The sequence below is a fragment of the Tachypleus tridentatus genome, chromosome 9, assembly GCF_004210375.1.
Source record: "Tachypleus tridentatus isolate NWPU-2018 chromosome 9, ASM421037v1, whole genome shotgun sequence".
In the NCBI taxonomy this organism is placed as follows: Eukaryota; Metazoa; Arthropoda; class Merostomata; order Xiphosura; family Limulidae; genus Tachypleus; species Tachypleus tridentatus.
Genome location: NC_134833.1, coordinates 38013140 through 38038841, shown reverse-complemented (window position 1 = coordinate 38038841; position 25702 = coordinate 38013140). Strand labels below are relative to the sequence as shown.

Below are 25702 nucleotides of genomic sequence, written 5' to 3'. Positions count from 1 at the left end.
AATAATAAGTTGGAGGCTCGTCCAAGATAAAATGTGTGTTTCTTATAGCAAAGCCATATCGGGCTATCTGCTGAGCCCACCGAAGAGAATCGAACCCTTAATTTTAGCGTTGTAAATCCGGAGACTTACCACTGTATCAGTGGGGGGAAGAAAATTGTTACAGGCAATACTATGAAATCTTATCTCAATGAAAATTGCCTAAGGCTAACTGCTACAGTATTTTCTATCAATAAATTAAACAAAACATTAAAGACTTGTTACCACTGTAATATTATTAAATCATCAGTCACAACCACAGCTGAAAACTCAATATCACACCCTTTTACATTAAACAAAACTTTGTCTTAACATAAATCTATAATTAGTTTTCTAAAGACAACGATGTAACCTAGTTTAGAAACTATTGGTGTTGTTCTATGTTTTTTGAAACTAACTTATATGTATTAATTTTAAAATTAATTTTCTATGAGGTTTTTGTAAACTTTAGTATGGAAATACAATATTTTTTTGTTTTTTTAAATAAAGATTAAATTTAAATAGTCAATTAGAATATCACTGATATCCCACTATGATTTTATTTTTCAAAATAGTTTCTTGATCTATATTAGCAGTGTGGTAATAATTATTAGAAATGTGATAGTCTATTGACAAATGGTGAAAATAACTACAGTTTAAGCACTGTAATACTTTTGTATTTAGAGGTTAAAGATTTTCTACCTTCAATGAATCCTGGTTTCGTTTTTGTAATAAAAAATAAAAATCTAACCACTTTACAAATGAACATTTGAATAATGCTATTTCTGCCAAAGTAAAAACATGGCCATTAATGTTACATTGAGCGACAAAAGATAGGCAGATATTCAGTTCCAAAACTTGTTCTAAAATTATTTCTCTCTACTTAGATTACACTTTTGAAGGTTTTAAACAATTTACTTTAATTGCTGAGTACCAGGAGAAAACAAAGTTCCACTTTGTTTACTTGCTGTTCTTGATGGGGCAAAACCAAGGAGCTTCTGGATGTTCTAGATAAGAAAAAAAAACTATACAATCTAAAAAACAAACCCTATAACTTACAATGTAGGCTTTTACTGACAAGAATAAAGAACACTTTTTACACCATTTTTATAAATTTTTAAAGGTGCCTTAAAAAACAATTGATTCTCATTAAGTTGCTTTTAAATAAGATAAACTCAAAAATATTACTAAATCAAAAATTAAATTAACCTATTACTCTCTTATGAGGTATTTTAGTCTTACGCAACACATTTACTGCAAGCGTGATGATTTGGTTAGAGTAAAACTGTTCCTGAAATAAAAATGCATCTCAGAACAGTTGGTATGGGTATTAACACTTTTATTTATAAGGAGAGAACAACGTTTTGACTTGACATTCCTAGATCATCTTCAAGTTTTTGGGTGTTTTTTTTGTTAACCTGAAGATGACCCAGGAAGATCAAGTCAAAACATTATTCTCTCCTTATCAATAAATGTGTTAATACCCATACCAGCTGTTCTGAGATGCATTTTTACTTCAATTGGGTTTCTTGTAATCAAGAATGTTACTAAAATAACAGCTCCCAAATAATTTATCAGGATGTTACAATTCTAGCACTAAGAGAAAGAAAATTACTAAAACTGTACTGTAATGAGGAAAAGGGACAATAAGTAATATATGGAGCATATAAAATTATGCATATTCTCAGCTAAAACGTTTGAAGTAACAAGGTAACTCCTATCTTTATAAAAGTAATCACACAATAAAATGGGACCACTTATTCAAAATATGTGAAAAATATGAAACATTAACAGTTATCAGACTCAGTATGAAGGTGTTAAAAAACCACTGTCAATGCACATTAACTCAAAAGACTGAATTTTAAAATAATTTAGCAAGCGAGAGATGAGATATTTCCTTTAGCCTAAAACAAAATTACTGGGAAAATGTTAAGAAATTATCTGAAATAGATTATTAATGTAGTAAAACTTCATAAAAGCTAAAGCTTCACTGTAATTTGCTCAGATACTGGTGCTAATTTATTTAAGTGATAACTTTAGAGTTAGACAGTCATATTACAAAGTAAATACCTAATTCCCCTCTCTATTTTTTGCTAACTTTTCAAAATCTTACTTTCAATAATATTTTTCAGGCTTGGTTAATATAATGATAAGAATAACAAAATTCAGTTTCACACTACACATGATATAAAACACACCATTACTGTTGTTATGCAAGACACCAAACACCAATATTTTGGTTAAACCATCATCATGTACAGAAGGAAAATTAAGAAATTTACACTAATAAAAATATGAACAAAAGTTAAAAAATATTATTAGGAATATACATGAATTAGCTTACAAGCCTGTACTACTGTTGTAAGTTAGTATGTAATATCTTTTTTATGCATTTTAAACTCTTTTTGAAAGATATATTTTCATGTTTCATTTATTTCTGTAATTGTTTGTTAAATGTGTGGTGTGATCATATGGTGTCATTGGTCTAATTCTATCATTAAGACTATTTTCAACGTTTTACACTGCTCAGTCACTAAGTGCTTTCCATTTTGACAGAGGTACCTAATATGAGTTTCACAATAAATTTTGAAAAAAAACTTATCAAACCATATAGGCTATCTTGTATTAAAGTAATTTAAGTAAACTGTAATTAGAATGGTAGATACAGACTGATCACCAGGTTAAGCAGAAAATGTTAAAATTTCTTTGGGTTCAACTAGCCTGAAATAGGCTTAGTTTGGTTTATTAATGTTTATGGCTTAAATGTAAAAGGTATACTTTACAGCCTTCACCTCTAGAACAGGTTTCATGATTTAAAGTAGTTTCAAACAAAACAAATTTTACCAACAGACTTTCTCATTCATTCCTTCTATAAATCAAGTTTTTTCTAACACTTTGTAAATGGAAGACTGCTACCAAAAATCAACTAAGATAAAAACAAAACATAAATCCTGCAATAAAAATCAGAAATAAATGTGGAAAAGGTGCCAAGAAAACTAGTTTAAATGGCTAAATATTTACTGAGAGAGGTATCATGTTACATCACAGGATAGCTATACATTATGAAGAATCGATTCTACTCTTAATGCTTGCCCAAGAACAAGAGATTTCATTTGGAAGCAAAAATAGTGGATACTGAAAGAGATGCACACAGCATTTAAAGAAAGTTGTGAAATATAAGTTAATTTTCTTACAATTTGTGCCATGCAATGTTTAGCAGACTTTTAAAATAATCATAGAGTGTAAATATAAATATACCCCATGTACTGAGAGACATCTGACCTAACAGTATCACTACATAATATACTGTGAGATAAAACTTAGAAGTATGATGGACATGTTATATACTGTAGGGTAAAACTGATTATTCTGAATGACATGCTATATATTGTGAGATAAAATCCAAGAGATGGACTGATGTGATATACTATAAGATAACATCTGAGAGTCTGAAAAATGAGGTTCAGTGCTGATAAATACACTATTTTATACTCTGACATGAAACCAACCAGTCTAAGTGAGATGTTTTACACCATGATATAAAACCCACCAATATGAAAAACATGTATTGTATATTTTGTCAGTCTGATAGCACAGTATTCTAAGGACTTGGAACTTTATATCTGACATAAACTGTTTTGTTTCTTGAAGTCTAACTGTGAAATAGGCAATATATTAAAAAGCTGCTACTTGATCTGTTTGATGAACATGACACAATACTCTATAACATAAAAATATAACTGACAGCTAGAATTCATATTCTATGACTTACCTCATAACACCATGACAAATTAACAGTACTATAAGACCTACCTGTCTAATGGACATAGTACACAATATGTATAAAAATATAAAGGAACAGTCTGTGTAGTCTTCTCCTGGTAGATTTCTATGAGACAGACCTTGTATCCAGGAAATTGGAACAAATGGTAACTTTGCCACAACTCTGCCATCAAATCTTGGGAATACAGGAAGATTTAAAATAAACACATTTCAATTACAATATAATATATATGATGCAGAACTGTGAATATAAGTTGCTACAATTATAAAAGGTAGATAAATCTTACTATCAAACATTTTTATGAAAGAAATCCTTTGTTGATGCACTTTCCTCCCTTTATATTATAAGCAACAGATTTTTAGTGCACACAAAACAAACACTTAACTACAGGAAACAAAATGTTCAGAATTCTTATATGCAAGTCTACTTAACAACTATTCTTTGAATGGTAACACAGGCCTGCAAATTTATACTTCATAAAAGTTGTTTTGCCTTTAATAACAGATTTTCCATAATTCAGTTATGCATATTTTGCAAATAATATTCATTTTTTCTATTACATAAGAATTTTTTATGAATTGGTAAGAAAAAACTCTTACTTATGTCAAATTATTATTTAGTTTACCCCAAAGAATACTTTTATTACTATGTTTGTTGACAAAAATACAAACAAACTGAAGAAGAAGGAAGAACAATGATGTTAAACAAATATGCATCCTCATTTTTTGTGTGAAATCTATGTCTTTTAATTTCAAAACTATGTGCTGTGGTCTTTGGAGCATCTCATTTCAATTAACAGCAGTAATCAGCCATCATGCTGATGTGCTACCTTCCCTGATACCTTCCTCTCAATTTGCCTGATGCCGTAATGAATCATTTCCTTTTGTTCTTTGTTGATGGCACTGAAATTTTCTGGGAAATGGTTAATATGCAAGTGTAAAAAATGAACTTTCAAGCTAATATTACAACCCAACTCTTTGAATTATGGAGCACATTATTAACAATATTTTCATAATTTGGGTTCTTGTGTTTACTAAACATTTCTTAAAAACGTCTTTAAAGGCAACCCATGATTCTTTTTAAATTTTCTTTATTGTCCTTTAGAATTGTTCACCCAAAGTGAATCTTCTACTCTGAGACCCAACAAAAATTTCTTCTTTAAGTTTTGCTTCTGAGAAAGCTGGGAATTGCCCATACAGATACTTGAAACAGTCACCATCTTTATCTCAGGCCTTTACAAACTGATTCATCAGACCCAGTTTTATGTGGAGGTAATGGACTTTCTTTGCTTTGTGTTAATCAAACTTTCACATTCAATATTCTTCAATCCTAATATCAGGTTGGCTCTGTGTGGCCATTGATTCTTTATCCAGTGCTGGTTTCATGCTCTGCTGTCCCACTGACACAAAAAAACATGAAAACTTTGTGTAACCAGAATGTTGACCCAACATCACACAGAGGTCTTTTGAATCTCAACAATGCAGTCACCCATGTCCTTTGTATTTGACCTGATTATGAAAAAGTTTCAGATTTTTGTGTGTTTCCTTCAAGCAAATCAAATGAGCAATAGCAACAGATGCAAATATGTTACCATTGTGAAGAAGAACACCTTTTAGATTTCTTTTGGAGGAACCAATGAACAATTGACACTCACTTGTTTCATAGACTGCAGCTCTACTCATTGATATTAATTCAACAATATTGTTGCAATAAATCAGTGAATCTTCTTGCAAAAAGTATGATATAAACTCTTTCTCGTGATTTCTGTAACAGTAAAATTATGTTCCCAGAGAAAGTAATTTCTTAGCCTGAAGTCTGGACAAAATCACTGAAAAATCCTTTGGAAGATCAAAATCATTAAATTCACCTTGTGTGAAAAGTTGTAGCTCACCACACGTTTCACGTTGAAAACAATCCTTATCATAATTTCTACTAACATCAGGTTCAGAATTAGTTGAAGCTGTATAAAAAGTAGCCACAGGTACATCAGGTCCATGAGCAACAGGTCTTAAAGCAAACTGAAGATCTGAATAAGAAATTCCTTTTTGAGTGTTGTAACACTCCACATTACATGAGCAAAAATATCAGTCTTCTTTGTAGTTTCTAGGCTCATGGCAGACCACTGAAATCCCAAAAAGCAAAAATTTTTTCATACCTTTAGTTCATTGTCAACTCTTCAACACAAACAGTGCAAACATTGTGCAGAGCCCAAATTTGTTTTGGTCCCCAAGTTTTATTCCAAAATACGCATAATATGTTGTATCTTTGTTTCTTTACAACAAATGTGTTTGGGTCATTTACACAACTTCTTGTTGCCATAGCAACAAATAAATAATAGTGAAAAGAAAAAAAGATGTCAAAGTGCATGCACAAACAAATACTACCCAGAAAGGATATGTCAAGCACCTTGTTAACTATTTATATGCTAGCAGTGTGTTTCTCATTGGTTGCAGAATGATTGATAAGACTCTCACACTGTGATTGGTCTTGAGAAATCTATAGCCAGTGGTTGTCGAAATTTTAACCATAAGAAAATGTGGACTGATTTCAATGAAAATTATTCAATTATGAAAAAGTGCATATGGTATTTTGTGAAAAATTTGTATATAATGAAGAAAAATAAATATCATTTTTGGCTTCAGGATACAGGAATTACTACAGAACATGCAAAAATTTCACAACAATAAAACAATCAAAGACTTGTGTAATTAATAACATTATCAAAAAAACAAAGTAAAAATCAAATACATGTATCTCTTCTGAACTCTTTCTTGGTTAGAGGCCACAAAATATTTGGCTTTAAGGAGAGCATCAGTAAATTCTGTTGAATTTGTAAATAACACTTGGTTCTGCATGTCCTGTGCCAGTGTCATCCTTTGTTTTATGTGCATAAAGAAATACTGATGTACAAAGCAATACATTGTTACAAAATGGGTTAATCTATTAAAAATTAAAATAAAAAATAGCCATAAAATGTGAGCTATATATATATATACAAAATAATAATTAAGTAATAAAAATTAATACTGACTTCTGATCAAAGCAAGCTAATTAACTACCAACTAGGATAGCTAATTAAATATACAACTTCTCTGTTCTTACTTCAAGATTTAGAGCACCTTTCGCAAATATATAGGAAAAAATTGAAAGCTTGTTTTGAGTTATTTTAGGGTTAAATTTAGGAATTTGAAGAAAATTTATAACTTAGGGCTTCTCTTTTGCAAAACTACACATCAGAAATTTGGATTGTTTTCAAACATATAATAACAAATAAATACCTCTTAATTCTAATTTTCAGTATTTTTGGCACTGCATACTTCATTACACATTAAAAAAAAATGACATGGAACTATGGGTATTTATTTCTTTAAATATGATAATAAAGAAGCTGAAGATTCTGTAAAATAGTATAACTAGAAAACATTACATAAATAGATATCAAACAAGCAACAAAAAACTCCATAATTCAGTCTCTTGGTAAGAGGCATACTAAAATGTAGGAATTCCCCTGCAGGCTTTCCTACAAAAAACAAACAAACAACCTTAGTAATAACTTTTAAAGCACTTTAGCAAAAAACCCAACATCTAGGAATTTTAAGTAAACCCAAAACTATTACTTAAAAATATTAGAAGATAGTGTGTATCAGTTATGTACTCCCATTCTTGTAATATTTTTGTATGTAATTCAAATAATACCTCATTAGAATTGGCTACCTTAGGAAATTAAGTGTAATTATGAATCCATATACCAAGTTAACAATACAATTTAATACTTATAATAACAAAACACTATTCATTATCAATTAAAAATAAACATTGTGAACATTCTAATCAACACTGTTAATGAAAATACATTCAACAACTTTTCAATAATTAGAAACATCTTAATGCAGAGTATAATGTGAATAATATATTTCCTACATTTTATCTTACAAGTAAGATTCACCAATGTTAATGAAACTCTCAGTTAATTAAAAAAATCATTTAGCTGCTTGGAATTCACCTTATTTTAGGCTCTATTCAGAAACTAGTGTCCTCTGCTAACAATATACAATTGTAATTAGGGCCTGTGACTTAATAAAGTCAGTGTACATATTTCATACTTAAAATATTCATATATTTTCAATTTCAAATTTGAAGCTTCATTAATAAAGTATTTGATGTGCTTTAAAATAATATTGAACTTACTTCTGATATCATAATAACAAAATTGTATTTAAGATTTTCAAACTCAGGTTCATTGCTCAATACCAAAAAATCATCTAAATTACACATTATTTTAAAATTTCAAACTGTTTTACTAAACAATATGTGTATATATTTAATGTGTTTTGTTTTTCAAATAGAAAATTTAATCTATTCTGTTGACACAAATTAAATGAGTTTGAACTGATAAAATTAACTGAAATTTGACAATATGGTCGCATATAGCTGTGATATAGGTAACAAGATGTTCCAGCTTCCAAATAAAAAAAACAGACTACCTTGTTATGACCTAAGCACTTTCCAGTCATTTTATAGTATTTTGTGTGGACAATAAAAATTGTTTTTAATAACTTATCTTATTCTGACTACAGATGTAAAAGTCTTTATATTTATTAATTGTTTTATTAATATCTAATGCCAAAATATCTTTATAAATCTAATAAGTTATTTTATACATTTCTTACACTTATAATACAATGTAAAGTAAGCTAAAGCTTACATTCTAAATTAAAACTAGAGTAACAAGTTCTGTAATAGTTTAGAATTATAGGTAATGCTATATTTTAAAGCTGTGAATACTACACATGAATATATAATAAAAGCTACAAAACATTAAGCAGTAACTATTAAAGTAAAACTTTAAGAACAAATGTGCAATTAAAACACCAGACTGCATTAGCAATTACAGGATCGGCTTAATGAAGTAATTTCACATTCTAATGATGTATCTATGCTGTACTTTTCCTTGATAAAAATGCTTCATAACACATTCACTCCCAAGGTCTTATTTGTAGAATTTCACTTTGACTTAACTTCACTTTTTGTACTGAATAGTAATAAGAATACATTTGAGGTCATTGGGTATAAATATCTTTTTTGTTAATTCCAAAAAATGATTGACATTTGCCTCAATGAAAGTCCTTTAACTTCTAGAATCATGTCACTAACTTTGTTGTTGTTCTAACAAGAGGTATATTTTATTTTTGTAACAAATAACCCAGCTATTTAAGGTGGTTCTTCAAAATGAAAGTTAGAAAAGTTATGCTCCCAATCCATAAAATGTTTTGTATGTACAAAAAAAAAACCTTGTAGTGAAATTTTAAGTCATTTGGACTAAATTTAGTGGTTGCACACAGAGTTTGTAATTTCACATGTGGCTTGTGATTTTGACCATTCCAGTTGACCTTGCTGTGTACTGCACATTTCAAAGTTGTTTTTAACCTTATTCAGTACAGCCATAATCTTGTGTATGCTGACCAGTGGTACAAATTTATTTATCATTTACTGTAATTTATTTTCATTAAAATCTACTCAATTTCATGTATTTTTTTCAAAATACTTTATATCTATCGGTGATTGATCATGGCAGCTCATTCTACGGATTACCTTTGCAAACCAGATGATGAAATTGAAGGAACAAAACATTTTTCTATGGGTTAAGTTCTTTCATTCTTTATGCCCCTTCACATTAAAATCTACCTTAAGGCATAGAATGAAGCTCCTCTGTCTGCATCACCACCAAACAATGACCTGAATCTTCTGAAGGCTCTCCATACTTATGACTCTGTCAACACTTCTGTATCAAAAGCTGTTATAGACAAGTTCTCATCACACTTCTGGTACCTGTCAGAGGAGCTAGTGGCCTTTGCTTTTTTTATCCATTTGTTCTCTTCTACAAAGAAGCTTAGGGCAAGGGCAATAAGGGAATGTGAAGAAACAAAAGATGCTCCTAAGCAAGTGTTGATCCACCAGTTATTGAGCAACTTTAGCTCTCTGATCTTGTGACTAGAGGGTCCCTATCCTTCTTTGAAAAGCTTCATCTGTCCACTGAGTTTCTAGACCAGTGATGCACAAACTTTTTGAGTCAGGGACCACAAACAGACTTCTCGTAACCGTTGGGAGCCACAAAAAAGTGAAGATTAAAATCGTCCTACAGTTGTTTTACACAAGATGGACATCACATTTAAGAACACACAAATAACGATTACATCAAAGAGTTTGCACATTATTCTAAGAAATGTTATGATATGTCAACTGTCACAAAGTCATTGCGATGGATGGTAATGCATGTCATCTATGAGCTTAAAAATGTCTAGCTTGATGTGTGACATTGAAAGATGCAAGACTGCTTCCAGTTGATCATCTGTCAGTTGATTGCAAGTGTTGTTTTTGTTCAGTTTCATATGCAAAAAAGCCTGTTCGCAGCAGTACGTGCTGCCAAACATGCTGGTGAGGACAAGTGTGTTCTCTTTCAGATTAGCAAATGTATCAGGCAACGTTTTATAGAAGTCAAGCAAACTGTTTTCTCGATAAATAGCATGCAGTTCATCAGATGCTTGGAGATCAGTAAGTTCGAGCTGATATTCTGCTGACAAGTCATCCACTGACACACTGAACGGATCAGCAAAAAGTTTCATCAACAATCTGCATTGGTCAAAGTCATGAAACCATGAGTTGAAGGATTGAATCAAGGTATCTAGCTTCCCAACATAAACTTGTGTGTCAATGTCCTGATCCTTCTGTAGCTGTGACTGAAAAGTGGGAAAGTGCATGAAGTTGCCTGATGCTGCTTGCTGCCAAAACAACTGCAACTTTGTCCTTTCAGGACAAAGAGACATGATTTGCAAGCTGACAGACAAGCTGATTTTTGCCTTGCAACTTCAAATTCAGGTCATTCAAGTGTTGTGTCATGTCGACCAGAAAGGTCAAATCAGCTTGCCATGCTGGATCTGTCATGGAAATCACTTCTGTGTCTTTGTTCTTGCTTCTGGAGAATTCTATCACCTCATTAATCAACTCCCAGAATCTTCTGAGCATCTTCCCTCAACTCAGCCAGCATACTTCACAGTGATACACAAGATCACCATAGTTTGAATCAATTTCTTGAAGAAGACTTTGAAACTGACGGTGATTGAGCCCTCGTGATTTGATGAAATTAATGGTTTTCATCACTAATGCCATTGGTGCCTGAAAACCAAGTTCTTTACTGCACAGGTTCTGTTGGTGAATAATACAGTGCAACTTCACCAACTGTCTGTTCTGCTTTCCTCGATGCTTCATCAACAGTGCTACCAGCCAGTTACTTTCTCAAGTCATGGCTGGTGCTCCATCAGTTGTCGCACTTACTAGTTTCGTGAAATCCAATGAAACACTACTATACAGTTGTACTGTCTCCTCGAATAGAGCAGACCCAGTTGTCTGACCCTTCACAGAACCCATGCCAATTAGTTCCTATGTGATATCAAACGATGACAACACACCACAAACAAAAACTAGTAGCTGTGATGTTGAACTGATGTCAGTTGACTCGTCTGCTGCCAAAGAGAAGTAGACAAAGTTGGCTGCTTTATTTGTAAGCTGCCTTGTCACGTCTGCTAAGACGCGTGAAATTCTTCGTTGAACTGTCGTACGATTCAAAGCCACCGTCTGTAGCTTGCGAACTGCTTCCGGACACAACTTTTCCGATGCAGTAATCATACAATGCTTGACAAAATCACCATCAGTAAACGGTAGGCCAGATTTTGCTATCATCAACAAATGTTGTAACCGACCTCACATGCTGCACCTAAATCTGCTGACTGCTTTGAGAAAACGTTCTGCTGGTGATTGAGCGACCACCACAGAGATTCAATTTGAGCTGTTTGTTCATCACCGACAACGTTGTGGAAATCTTTGTGCTTCGACTCATAATAACACTTTATATTGGATACCTTTGCCACTGCTAATGTCAAATGACACAGCAGACAAATCACATTCTTCTGTTGTTGAACAAAATAGTATTGCGCAGTCCAATCATCATGAAACTGCTGGTTTTCGTCATCAACTTTCTTTTATGATTAGCTGCCAATTTTGTTACGAAATAATATCAAAATAGGCCTCATAAGTAAATCTCAAAGAACAATTGGAATGCATGAGATTTCATAATTACGGAAATATTACATCATTGCGCCAATGATTAAATGCCTATGCATTAATGAGATTTGCTTATTAAATTTTTTTTATTGCTCAACACAAATATGGAACCACCCAGTATCTAATCTAATGCATATTCTTCTATAGTGCTTAATCTTCGCGCAGGCACAAACTCTACATGCACGAACTCTCTATGTTTGACTTTCCTGTTAAACATCACAGGATGGATTTGGCCCGGGGGCCAGACTTTGTGCACCACTGTCCTAGACCATGATCCAGACACATGGCAAGAAAGAGAGAATTATAAGGAGGCTCTCAACATTGTCAACAGCCTCACTGTCACAAATTATCATGCAGATCATGGACTTGCTCTCACTGAAGAGTACAATCGTCTTGTGACAACAGATGAACAGCAAATCCAGTATTTATTTCAAGTTGTGACAGAACTTCACAGGAAGTTTCCTGATTCCAGAAAATCAACGCTTACCAGGCAACCCTGATACCCTTACCTTTCAGTAGCTAATACTTCCTTTTTTAGGCGCTTGCAATTTTAGGCCACCAGTTCTCCTGTTTATTATTATGTAAGTATCCTGAATCACAATATTTATCAAAACTTTAAATTCAGTATGTGACCCCTAAAACTTGATATATTCAGAAAATATTTAACATGCAGAAGTTTTACTGCAACACTAAACAAATTAATGGATAGGAATAAAATAATTCAAAAAAACATTTTACTTAATGTAGCTAAGGACCACCTATATATACACACACACACACACACACACACACACATAAGTTTTATATTGTGATATATTAGATGTCTATTCAAGTATTTTTCAGCCTAAATATCATTTTAAAACCTTACAAAAACATTATAATAATCCATCTCAACCAAATTCAAATAGCACATTACCAATTTAAAGTACTGTGAATCACATTTAGGTGACATGGATTTAACAAATTACATTACCATAAAACTATATCACTCATTCATGAGAACTGTGGGAACAGAAAGTACGAAAGACTTACTTAAGTCAAGTGGTCGTTTGAAATCTACGGCAAAAAATATACATTCATTCTGAGAACAACAGCAAATATGTCATTAAAGAAGAGCATTGGTTACTTGTAAAGATATGATAATTTCCCAATTGTCAACATAGTATTCCACTTTTAGCTGTAGTTCCTCTATTCGCTTTGCAGTTACGCCTGCATTATCTTTTTAACTTCACTTACACAGCCTCACAATCTTCTGATTAGCTTGAAAACATATGTAGATGAGGTTAAATCCATTTTAAACATTATGGGAGAATACAGAAATTTTTTGACAGATCTGGTATTTGATATTTTCTATACATCAACTAAATGGCTAGTCCTTAAACAACAAGGTTCAACCAAATCCATCTCTCATTTAAAACTTATCCAGAAGGAGACCAACTAGTCAGCAGTACCTATCACATACACAACTGCTCATAACCAAATAACAAAACTGACTGTTAGAGTTATAATATCTGATAACAGAAATTGCAGCCTTCTAGTCCACAGACTGACACACATACCACTAAGTAACATTTGGGTAGATAAATGTAAGTCAAAGTTACTGATATGGCTGTTAGAAAAATATTTTGTTGTAGAAAAGAAATTTCTCAACAAAAAAAATTCCTTTTTATCAACTTTTTAAGTAATGTAAAAGAGAATATTATTGAAATGTGGTAGGAAAAAATTATTAAATAACAGTTTCACATTTTATAAAAGTGTTCTTATAACTGAAGCATCCAACTTATGTTTAAGAACTTGAAACAGCCAAAAAAATAGATAAATCTTTTTTAATGTACTATGTAAAGGCAAAAAACAAAGTGTTCTGAAATTACCACAGTATAAAATAAGAAATGCTAGAATGCAAGTAAAGTGTTGTATACAACAGTTATATGATCTAAAAGTGAGAAATTAAGCCTTAAAAGAATAGCTTCCATTAAATATATATATTTCATTTCACACTTAGGGTTTATTGACTTAGGTAAATACTGATTAAATAAAACAAAACACAAAAGCTAAGTATTTAGCCACCATACATTCAACTGTTAGCATGAGAGAGGGTTATAACCAAGTAGGAACTCCACATTGTATTTATTTGCAAATAAGAAAATCAAAATGGAACAAAATCAGTCACATGTACTCACATAGAATTGAAGGTGCTCAGTAAAGCAGTGAAAGCAAATCCAATGGCAAACATAGATTTCATCTTCACCTACACACAACGTAAAGGTTAGTTTTGTAACAAGAAACATTGTTTAAGATCTTGTAACAACAAATGACATTAAAACTGTACAAAATAAATATGTTGACTGCTGCAGTCTAATTTTTATGGAGAAACTGTACTTTTAAACATAATTTGATCAAACTCATACCTAGGTCTGAAAAGGGTAAATTTCTGTGTAAAATCAACAATGTATCTACAATGCACAGTAGGCCCTCTACACACCTAAAACAGTAAGTGATGCAATCATGCATACATCCCTACCTCCTCATTCTAAAGAGCAATTACGTATTACAAGACTATCATTCTACAAGCACATTAACTTAACCATTTCATTTAGTTTGTTCCACCTTGCTATCTTCATACTGGAATAAATTAACATGAGATTTCACAGTGCACAACATTTCTTTCACAGTAACGTTGGAAGATTCTATTGATTTTATTTTGATAATGATATGAAGTTTATAATTTTCTTTGTATATGAAACTAAACTAAATTAAATTGTGAAACCTTAAACTGAATCCAACAGATATAATTCAGTTATGATGCTGGCATAATGCATATATATAAAAATGAGTACAACTAAACATAATTCATATCTTTTACAGTCTCCATCAACACAATATTCAGATCAATCAGAATATTATTGATCTTTTTTTCTTCTCTACTCCCATAGTATAGAAGTTACAATGCATATACAATGAAACATATAAAATATTAACACTGGTTTAATGAGCCTGGTTCTAAGTCAGCTTTATTTTTTTATAATAATGACCATAGTGACCATAAAATTTCTTTTATAAAAAGTTGTTAATAAATGAACATCATTTTAATTTTAGCTGATCCTGTGATGTGTAACTGTGAAATAAACATTGAGTTTTTAAAACCTGTTTCATTTTGTCTTAAAGTATTTTGTCAGATTTAATAAAAGATCTAGTAATCTATATAATTTTGGTGTATCAGATTACTTGAAAGTTTTGGAATTTAGCAAATTAATTTATACAGCTTTAAAATATGACAAACCATTGTGAATACGTGCTGTATCATTACATTATGATAGAAATTTATTACTTAAATTTAAATGTACATTGAAACTTATCAAAGTGATTTAAAGTAGTTCATAAAATAATTTGTTTAAAAGTTTGCACAGTTGCAAGAAAGAAATCAGATTTTGTTTCAGTAATTTTAAAAAATGCCATAATTAAACCCTAACATGTTTTTTTTTAAGTCCAGAAATATTATCACTAAACTGAACATTACTTAAATTTATAAAATGTCTTAGGCTAGTGATTTACCTAACCTTGTTGGTTCTCTCTTTAGGACAATATAATTTAGCTAACCAATTAGATACATCAAGATACTATAAGATTTACTGATAAATGAATCAAAACTTACCAGTGAAAGGTCTCTATTGTTGTTTTTAAGTTTTTCTTCTTCTCTCTCTGAAAAGAAAATAATTAGGAGTAGCTGATACAAAAAGGATATCAGCATACATAAACCAGTGCTTGTTATTTTCTCAAATATCATTTATAGCCTAATCCTATTTTTACAATATATATTTCAATACATTTCTTGGAAATGGATATCATACTGAAGTCTAATTACACTGCTACACTCACACAGAATGAATACATGGTTTGTCTTTCTCTCATTCTGCAGCTACTTGTATACAGTAATAATAAGAATAAATTAATACATAAAATAAAGCTCACTCTGGTCAGGACTGCATTTGGAATAAAGAGGTTAATACTGAACTTTATTCCCATCACAATAGATACCTTAAATAATAAATCTTAAACAGATTTGATTTTTCTCGAAAACTGGAAATATCATAATCAGATATTATGTTCTGGCTATTACAATACAGGAACTATTCTTACTATTTTAAGGTCTAGTAAACACTATTACTAATCTGAACTTTCACACATACATGTCAATAAATAAGTACTAATTCCACAGATTTAATTTAACAAGATTTTCTAAATATTAAGATGTTAAAGACCCCTTTCTCAAATTCTGGATAACCTATAGCAATAATTTGAGCAAATACTCAACTACCTGTCACACAATACATACCAAACTTCTGGTGCAGAGGATGGACTTATAACTATATGGAAACACATTGTGAACCGCAGACCCCCAAGGGTCTCTGATAATACTTAAGGGAATCTGCAGCATTACATCAAACTTATGAAATTACCATTTACTGAAAGAGTAATAAATGAAATAAAATGCTAAGACATTATAAAACTAATATAGTAATATATATAAATACCAATTAATAATTGTAATTGATACAAATTGAACTATGTAAATTTGCTGAGTGCCTTGCACCATTACCTGCTGATCGGAAAAAAAAAAAGACAGTTGATTTGCAGTTAAATTGATGCATATAAAATTGAAGTAAAGAAACAAGATAAACATGGAGACAGATCTTCATTTCAAACTGTTAGACAATGATCCAGAAATATGGAAAATTGTTTCAGCAAAGCAGATTATATATATACATATAATCATATCATCTTTTGATACTCCTATCCAGTGTTTTTTAATACATTAAGTAAGGAAAAGATAAAGATATTATCTTGCTATTAACTACAGCAAATAGTTAATAGCCACACATATTATCCATATTGGATTTGATTAATACAGTATACAGGTGACTGATTATGTTATACTAGAAGAATTTTGAATGTACAAATAAGCAGGTCATATCTGATACAAAGTCGTGATGGAATTGTACATATCACAAACATGTTTTGACATTTGTTTGGTATGATGCCACCAAAACTGATCACTTTTGGTAAAGATATGTAATAGCTTTTGCCATTACAAGACAAATGTAGAAATTTTACAGGTTGTGTTTAATTACTTCATACTGTGAGGTTTATTGAAATATTTTATATAATGTATTAATGTAAAACTTTCAGATATTTTCCTTAAGAGATAGGTAGTGTGCAACTAAAATGGAGGGAAAATAGTTTTATTAAAAACAATGAATGAATATGAAGCAAATTCAAATACTTCTCATTAGAAACATGCATATGCACATACACTAATGTTCTATACAAACAGAATGTGTGGAACAGAAATAAGGAATGGAATATAACAGACAGGATGCTTTGTTACAAATGACTTTAACAAGTCACTTTGTTAAATAATGCAAAAAATGGTAGAAAAGACATTACAGAAATGTTTATCTCAGGAAATTAAATCAATAGAGTTTTACTATAAATACAATTTTGATAGAACTTGTAATGAAAACCTAATATCTGTAATTAATGTTAACATGAATTATACACTGAAGCTAAAATACAAAAAAAAAATATGAAAGTATATATATATATAATTTTACTTGTATTTGAAAGAAAAAATTGTTTGTTTCTTCTATGAATCAACATTTATTTATGAATGGTTCTGATATATTAAATAATAAATTTAAATGTAATGTTACTTCCTCCAATGGTTATGTTTTCCCATACAGCCAAGAAATGTACCAAACTTTGATATTCCAGAAGAGATTTTAGAACATAGAAATATAAAAGGGCCTTGTCTCCTTTAACAATTAACCTGACTTGATGGTGCATTGTAATTCTTCTGTTTCACCAATAACTGGCAAGTAGCTTGATATTTCACATTGACAGATTACAGTATTAGTAATTAGATCAATCATAATATATTCGTTCTCTACTAAACCAGAAACCAACAATCTGAAGTAGCAACTAGAGAAAAAATATACAGTTGGTTTGAATTCACAGGTGTGGATTCTCTGTATTTCTCTTTACATGCTAAGAAAAAGAATACTACACTCTTCAAAATATTTTTGTAAAAATTCAGTTTGCAAATAATACATAAAATAAAACAGTGAACACATTATTAGGGTTATGAACTAAAGATAGAAAATGTATTACTGTCTCAAAACAAACAAAACTGTGAAGAACAAAAACTGTTTTAAACATATGATAGAAGAAAGAGATGAAAACAAACAAATGTTAACAGAATGTAAGTGTTAAACTACAACACATACCTACATGCAAACTTTCCTCATTAATTAAAATAAATGAAGTTGTACTTTCAAATACAGGGTGTTCAGAAAGTCACTGTGCACTTATATATTTATTAACAGACAAAACTGCACAGTGACTTTCCAGTCAAAACACCCTATAGTAATTATTAAAGACCTCCTAAGTCGTATTATCCGGACACTTCAGGGATGTGAGAAGCAATTTTGTAACTGCATGTCAGTGCTGGTGGGGAAGGGAGCTGAGGACATGTTGCCCCAGAAATATTCTGAAAAATAAGTGCTAATTCTACTAAAATTTATTGAAAGTATTAATCATTTGCAAACATTTCTTTATGATTCACAAAAATAGGTGCTCACTGGCACTTATACTCATCAGAGCTATAAGCCAGTACTAGAATGTACACTTGGGATCACACAATGTATTATGCACTGCATCCTGATTTATACATAATAATAATAGTCTATTTACACAGAGACAGCTTTTAAAATTATAGTTAAAGTTTAAAAATGCCTATGGTTACTGTGACAAAATATTGGTCCAGCTGCTGACCAGTCTGCTGAACCTACTACAGCACATGTGCTCTTGCAGAGAACATAATATTGCAAAGGTGATGACTGCACAACTCCATATAATGTAATACATTTAATTTCAATTAAACTTTCTGGACAAAAACGTTTGTTCTGTAAAAAAAGTAGGGGTACATATATTATATTTGTGTGTGTTTGTGTAAACCTTTAGGCACTTACCAAAAACATCTAAATTACTTTTGCTACACTTTAACTATACTGTAACTTTTAAAATGTAAGCTGTGCCAAAATATTTATTATTTTGTGTGCTGCAAGTTCACACTACCTCTGAAATTGATAAACCTGGGATTTCAAAGAATAACAATATTTTTGATAAATAAATGCTTTACTAAATAATTAACAGGCTTTAAAGCAGCTATTACACCCATGGCAGAATATAATAATATTTTTTCAGTTTTAAAGTATTATTAATTGAAGACACTAAGATTACTAAACTATGTATAAAAAGAATTATCCATGAGAATAATCCAACCTAAAATCCTGCTAGTAATAACATTGTAAGCTACCTTACTTCACTTGTATACATTTTTCATAAAGAAAGACTAAACTTACCAATTTTCTTCTTCTGTTGTCTATCTCCTGTATCTCCATGTGTTTCCTTCTTTTTCTCCACTTAAAATAAAAATGTTTGAAAATTTTTCATGTAAGATTGTGTGCAGCATTATCAACAATTTATATATGAAGGAAATATGTACATAAATATGCAGTAGCAGTGCAATAAGGATATCAGTTAAGTGATTAGTAAACACAACTAACAGCCTAGCTCTACCTAAAACCTATCACTTTTGTTAGTGACACAACACTCATACAGAAATTCAGTAAGCAATTTGAAAAAAACATGCTGTGATAATCACCTCTGTAACTTCAAAATTCTTCTAAATTTTCACTAATAATTTTACCATAGATCACAAGTTTCTTATCTGCAAAAATATAAATGATTTAAATTAACATAACAATTAAATATTCCCTTTCTTAAAGTTTTTGTCAATGACTTCTGTACAAATTCTTCCCTTATACTTCTTGATCCACAGGTCACAATGCCTCCTGTTTTTTAAAGTTAACATAACATTCAAGGACAACAAAAGACCTATTGGTCCATCTGAGCTGTCTTGGCCACTAAATTAAACAAATTTCCCAAAAACAAAAAAAAAACCTCAAAGCCAGCCCTTGTCATTAAAATATTTATCAAGCCTTCCCTTATATTAATTACATCCACCATACCTTAAGGCTGCCCATTTTAAAGGCCAAACATCCCATTCAAAAAATAAATATTTGTTGAAGATGTCTCCTATCCTGCCAAATTTATATCTTTGTTCCTTAATCTTACAGTTCTCACCACTATAAAAAAAAGAAAAATGATACATCAACATCATCAATTCCTTTAACAATCTTAAACACATCTATCAGATTCCCTTTAACTCTCTTTTCAAAGGATTACTAATTCAGAACTCTCAATCCATCCTCATATGACAACATTTTCCTCTTAGATATCACTCTTGTAGCCCTCTTCAAAACTCTTTCCAACAAGTTAATGTATTATCTGAGGTAAGAGCCCAAGACTGAACATAATACCTCAAATGTGGCCTAACCAATGACATTATAACTTCTTTAGAGTTGTATTCCATATTTATACAGATACAAACTAAAATTCACTAGCAACAACACAATGCTTTGATGGTTTGAAAGACTTATCAAACAGAACCCCAATATCTTTATTTTTACACTGTCATCTATTCTTTTCTTTGTATAGTTTTTAATTTCTTAATTTTTCATTTGACCAACTCTCTTGATTTTCAGTAATACTCCAAGTCTTCCATCACTGTAATGAATTTAAACTTCTAATGTTTAAAATGCTTCTTTATTTTATGCTTTATATATACTTTGTGAACCAACTTGGTCCTTTTACTTGCAGCAACCTTTTATTTTGGTCTTTAAGGAACATGCCTATCTTGAATATTTATGAATTGACTTTAAAATTTTCTTTTTTTCCAAATTTAATCAGTATTTCCAACTAATTGAGTTGTTCAATTCACAACACATAATTCTTGTCTCATCTCTTCAAAATTTGGAAACAAAATCTCATTGTTCCTTATCTCTGTTTGCATCAAAACATCAAATCTAACTGAGCCATGGTTACTTACGTAAAACTAGATGTTCCCTAACCTTTATTCTATCAATCATTTATGTTCTAGAAACAATGCTGAGCAGTTGTTAAAAACTTCTCTCTCTCAATTTGGCTGTAACATTTCCCAATTTATATACCTTAAATTAAAGGCTCCCATATTTATAATCTCATTGAGACTTGAGTTCTTTATCTCACTATAAAGACTTCTACAACCATTAGCTTTTTGTAACTTTAGCATATTTTCAATTCTCATAGGCAATATAATGTTTTATGTATTATCAAATATTAAATGGGTTACTAAGGGCATATTTAGTTTAAATATTTGGGTATTTGAACATCTCATAACTTTACAGTATGTGACTGTACTACTTTTATCTATCCTTTTCTTACAAAAAAAAGAGAACTTAAATATAACTAAATAATATATAATAAAACTAAACAAATGAATTAATCAACTGGTGACTAAAGTTTCAAAATACTCACATCGTTTACTTTGGCGTTCAACCTCAGCTTTTAGTTTTTGATACTTCTCAGTCCTGTAAACCATCAACCAAGTCAGGCCTGTAAAATATTCACAAATGTTTCAGAATTATATTACATGTAAGCTGTAATACTCAGGATATGTCACCTGAATTCTTAACAGCCCCACCAAGGCATTTACTACTGTGGTATTCTTGACAAACACAAGAACAAACAAGATATACAAGAACTCAACAACTAATCTCCTGTATTATGTAAGTGTGGATCATCTAACAGGTTTTCATGACATACTTTTCCTTTTATTATGTTTGTGTTAATTTAATTTGACAAGATGTTTACAAAGTGTGAAAAATGTGTAATATAAAGAAATAATTCTTAAGTTTTATATTACAGGATCTCATTTATACAATAGAGACAAATACTGAACTAAGAAAAAGTTTTGAAAAACAGTTTTAGAAAAGGAGTCTCAACAAAAAATTCAAAGTTGAAGATAGACAGATAGCTTTATCTGCTTTCTTGGCTTCAAGAGAAAGATAAAAGTGAGTGTAACCAAAAATTATAATGTCTGAATACCTTCAAGATCTAGGTGGCTTACTAGACGGTCAGCTAGGATGAATAAACGTGCTCTCAATGAAAGCCCAATTTATTTAGTTGAACTTTATCTCAATGCTGTGGATTTTACTATTAGCTGTTAATGCAATTCCCACAAACAAGTAATGCTGAAAAGCAATATTAGACCCACATAATGGTTCTGAGATAAGCATCAGTTCACTCTACAATAGTAATTACTAGAAAACAGAAACTATACAAGAAAACTCATGTGTGAGGTACATCGAGACATTTTAAAGACTTATTACAAAGTGATCACATGGAAAAACCAAATACATGCCCTTGCTATTCTAAAATACCTTAATGGTTAACTCTAGCATTAGAAACTCTGTGTCAATTACACTATTACTTGGTAATTATATTAACACATAACAAAAATCTTTTCATTCAAAACTACTTTCAATCAATCACTTAATCTTTAAATATTAAATTTGTATAGTCTTAAATATACATATTAAATAAAATAGTTTAATCCTACTAATTACAGTATACTATATTGTGCACTACAGCATTAGTACTATGGCTCTTATATGAGCGTAAGTCCTATATTCAAACCTTTATCCAAGCCATCTAAAATGTGTTGATGATAAAGCAAAACAGGTATCTAAATGTTCCCCTAGTATTTTGTATGTATTTGCATTAATTTATCAACAGCTCATAGAGGATAGACTTTCACTGAATGAGTTAATGGGTATTTAATAATTTCAGGATAAGTAGTTGTATTCAGTTTTAGGACTTAAGCACTAATAAACATCCAACTCTGCAGAGCACTAAATACAAAACACAGACATGTATAAAAAGAAGGTACTCAATGTCAGGCTTGTTCATGGGAAATCTATAATATTTTGATTTGTTATAAGCATTATAGGATCATCAATATGATGAATCATGATGGATTTGAACAGGGGATCTCTAGTCACATCACAAAGGATCTGAGACCAGTGCTTTTCCACATACACTGTATCAAGTTTAATAACCCTTTTTACCTCAAAGATAAAAAAAAAGACTGAGGTAAAAGCATGCAAGGTGACAATCTACTTTCCCAACCTAAAAAACAATCAAACAAATAAAATATAGCATCTGTTATACCATATCATATACTTGTTCAGCAAAGATTTCAACAGAAGTTCCCTATATTACCAGAACTGAGTGTTATAAGAGGCATAAACAAAATTATTCAATGTAACTTAATGTGTGGACCCCACTGGTAGTATAAAAACAAGTCAATAATTTTAGGGTTAAAGCCAATTTTGAGCAGATAATAATAAAGAGAAAGTAGATGCAAAGACTGTCTGTCTGTCTACCTTTATACAGTAGCTCAGTTTGTAAGGATATTGGTCTCACAGTATTACCATGTGCTAAGGATCGCACATTTCATGACAAACACACCCCTTGGTGGACTCAGCAGATAGTCCAATGTTACTTTGCTATAAGAAAAACATACACTAAACAACACGATGCACTATAACGATGTCAAACTAGTGGTTATTCTATCTTCAAAGGTCACATCAGTTACAAAGCTAGAAACTCACTCTATATGTAAACATGTTAAACTCAGAAGTTGGCCTCTTGTGTTGTATGCGTGACAAATAATATCTGCAACTTCAAACACCAGTGTGTGTTGTATGTTAGCATTTTAAAACACTGAGCTCTATTATGAGTGTTAGAAGCTTAAACTAGTAGTTTTTGTAAGTTGTGTTGTACACTGGATTGAGGACAAGACTTACCTGTGTGGGAGGAGATTATGTAACAGTATTAGCTCAGTTTATGAGACTATCACTGTTACAACACTAATTATCTGATAATAGAAATCATGAGTCTTCAGTTATAAAATATTTATTTAATATTATGATTTGTTATTAAAGAAAAACACAATAAAGTTTAAAACTTAAACCTCTAACACAATTAAAACTCGCAACGTACTGCAAATCAAAAAAGTACTATATTTAATAAATTCACTGCTTCACACAAGACAGGACACTGTAAACCAGTTTATTTGTCATATACATGATTATCTCAGCAAATATCTAATGTCAAAATATTCAATACCAAAAGGAAAGGCTGGGAAATCAACAAAAGTTAACAAACCAAAAAATTAATTAAAAACAAATAATAAAATAAATAACAATTTCACACTTTACTGAACTATTAAAAATAAATGATATACACGATGTCATGCAAACTGTCTTATTAATGTGTGTATGTTATCATGCAATTTTCATGTAATGTTAAATATCATGCATCATTCCATTACTGCAATAACTTTAACAAGTTTTTGTTGTATTACTTTACATTCCCTTTTTATACAAATAAAAAAATTCTCAGCCACTGAAAAGTTAGTATCTATAAAGTTAAATATGAGTTAAACATGTGTGGAAATTTTGCTTTGATCATATTATTTATTTTAGGTCTTAACGTTAATAAAATGTTACACTCCTGATGATGACACAGTTATATGTCAAATCATGTATTATGGGATTCTTGATGGTTCCAAGGTCTTATTTTTATATAATACACTGAGCAACTGTTTCACTATATTTTGGGTTTCAACACTGAAAAATATAAAGTAAAGAATTTAGAGTATTGAAATTTGGAAAACTTATTTTGTATGTGTGAGAGAAAATCTGTGGTAAGATGAACTTCAAATTCGTTTTGTCAGACAGTAACATTTAGTGATTTACAAGTTCTACATCTCGGTTTAAGTTAGCAGTTGTAAGATTCTAAGAATATGTTTTAACTTTTTAGTTACAGTTATTCAACGGAGTTATTCAGCGAGGTAATAGGATGACCAATAAATTTAAAGTATCCCTTATTAAAAGTTAATGTCTATCACACGGTTTCCTTTATTATACCTTAAATAAGTCTTAATATAACGGAATTTAAATATCATATGGAAGTGAAGTTTAAATTTATGTAATACTAATAGTCACTCATACTAATAGTAACATCAGTAGTGGTACTACTAACTCTGGTTCGTTCTCTAGGGCTTACTTTCCCAGTGGGGTAACAAGTTGTGTAATTTCACTAATTACCTCTCGTTTGAATATACTATACTTAAATAAAAATTTATAAAACCACAAGTTAGTTTAATAAAAACCTCACCTTCACCTAAAAATGCCGTGCAGACAGAAATTATAAGTATTAATACAGAATCAACCCACATATCACTCTCTAGCTTTACCGACCAGTATCTGTGATTACGCCTAAGCCTATTTTTCGGTCAATCTTTTTTTATTTTTTGCTGAAACGCTTATATTTTTCTCCAGTAGGAGAGTTTATGTCTTAACGTGCTAACCTTTCTTCGTAGCTTTGGAAAGTATTTGACAGTTTTTAATATATCCGACTTTCCCACTTATGTTTTTTCCAACGGTTAGGTATGTGCAGTAGATATTAACACTTGACCAAAACGAAAATCGTAACGATGAGTAAATTAAAACTTTTGTTTGAAAAGTTGGTAAACCTAAATATTGATAAATATTCTCGAAAAGACAACGCTTATTATAGAGTTTTGAAGAAATTTAAAGGTTTTATTTATGAACTGGTAGCTAATATTTTCATAGATCATTAAGTAAGAGAAGAGTATTGAAAGTTGGTTAACGCTAATCCAATGTTTAAAAGAGGTGATAAACATTCAAGCAAATACAGACTAGTTAATCTTACATCAGTAGTTGGATAGGTTTTGAAGAGCGTAATTAAAAATGC

At 30.8% G+C, this 25702-nt stretch overlaps 1 protein-coding gene across 2 annotated transcripts; it reads right to left on the bottom strand.

Moving 5' to 3' along the window:
• Positions 1-251: 251 nt before the first annotated feature.
• On the bottom strand, positions 252-25261 carry LOC143225085 (calcium load-activated calcium channel). 2 transcript variants are annotated; one of them, XM_076453825.1, is made up of 7 exons: positions 25103-25261; positions 21395-21472; positions 19339-19398; positions 15570-15616; positions 14098-14165; positions 3829-3973; positions 252-1022 (listed from the first exon to the last, which is right to left on the bottom strand). In XM_076453825.1, exons 1-7 carry the CDS (start codon positions 25161-25163, stop codon positions 930-932), a joined length of 552 nt encoding a protein of 183 aa, XP_076309940.1. In that variant the 5' UTR covers positions 25164-25261; the 3' UTR covers positions 252-929. The 2 variants fall into 2 exon arrangements, with proteins under 2 accessions (XP_076309940.1, XP_076309941.1); XM_076453826.1 differs by having other exon boundaries at positions 25109-25251.
• Positions 25262-25702: the final 441 nt, after the last annotated feature.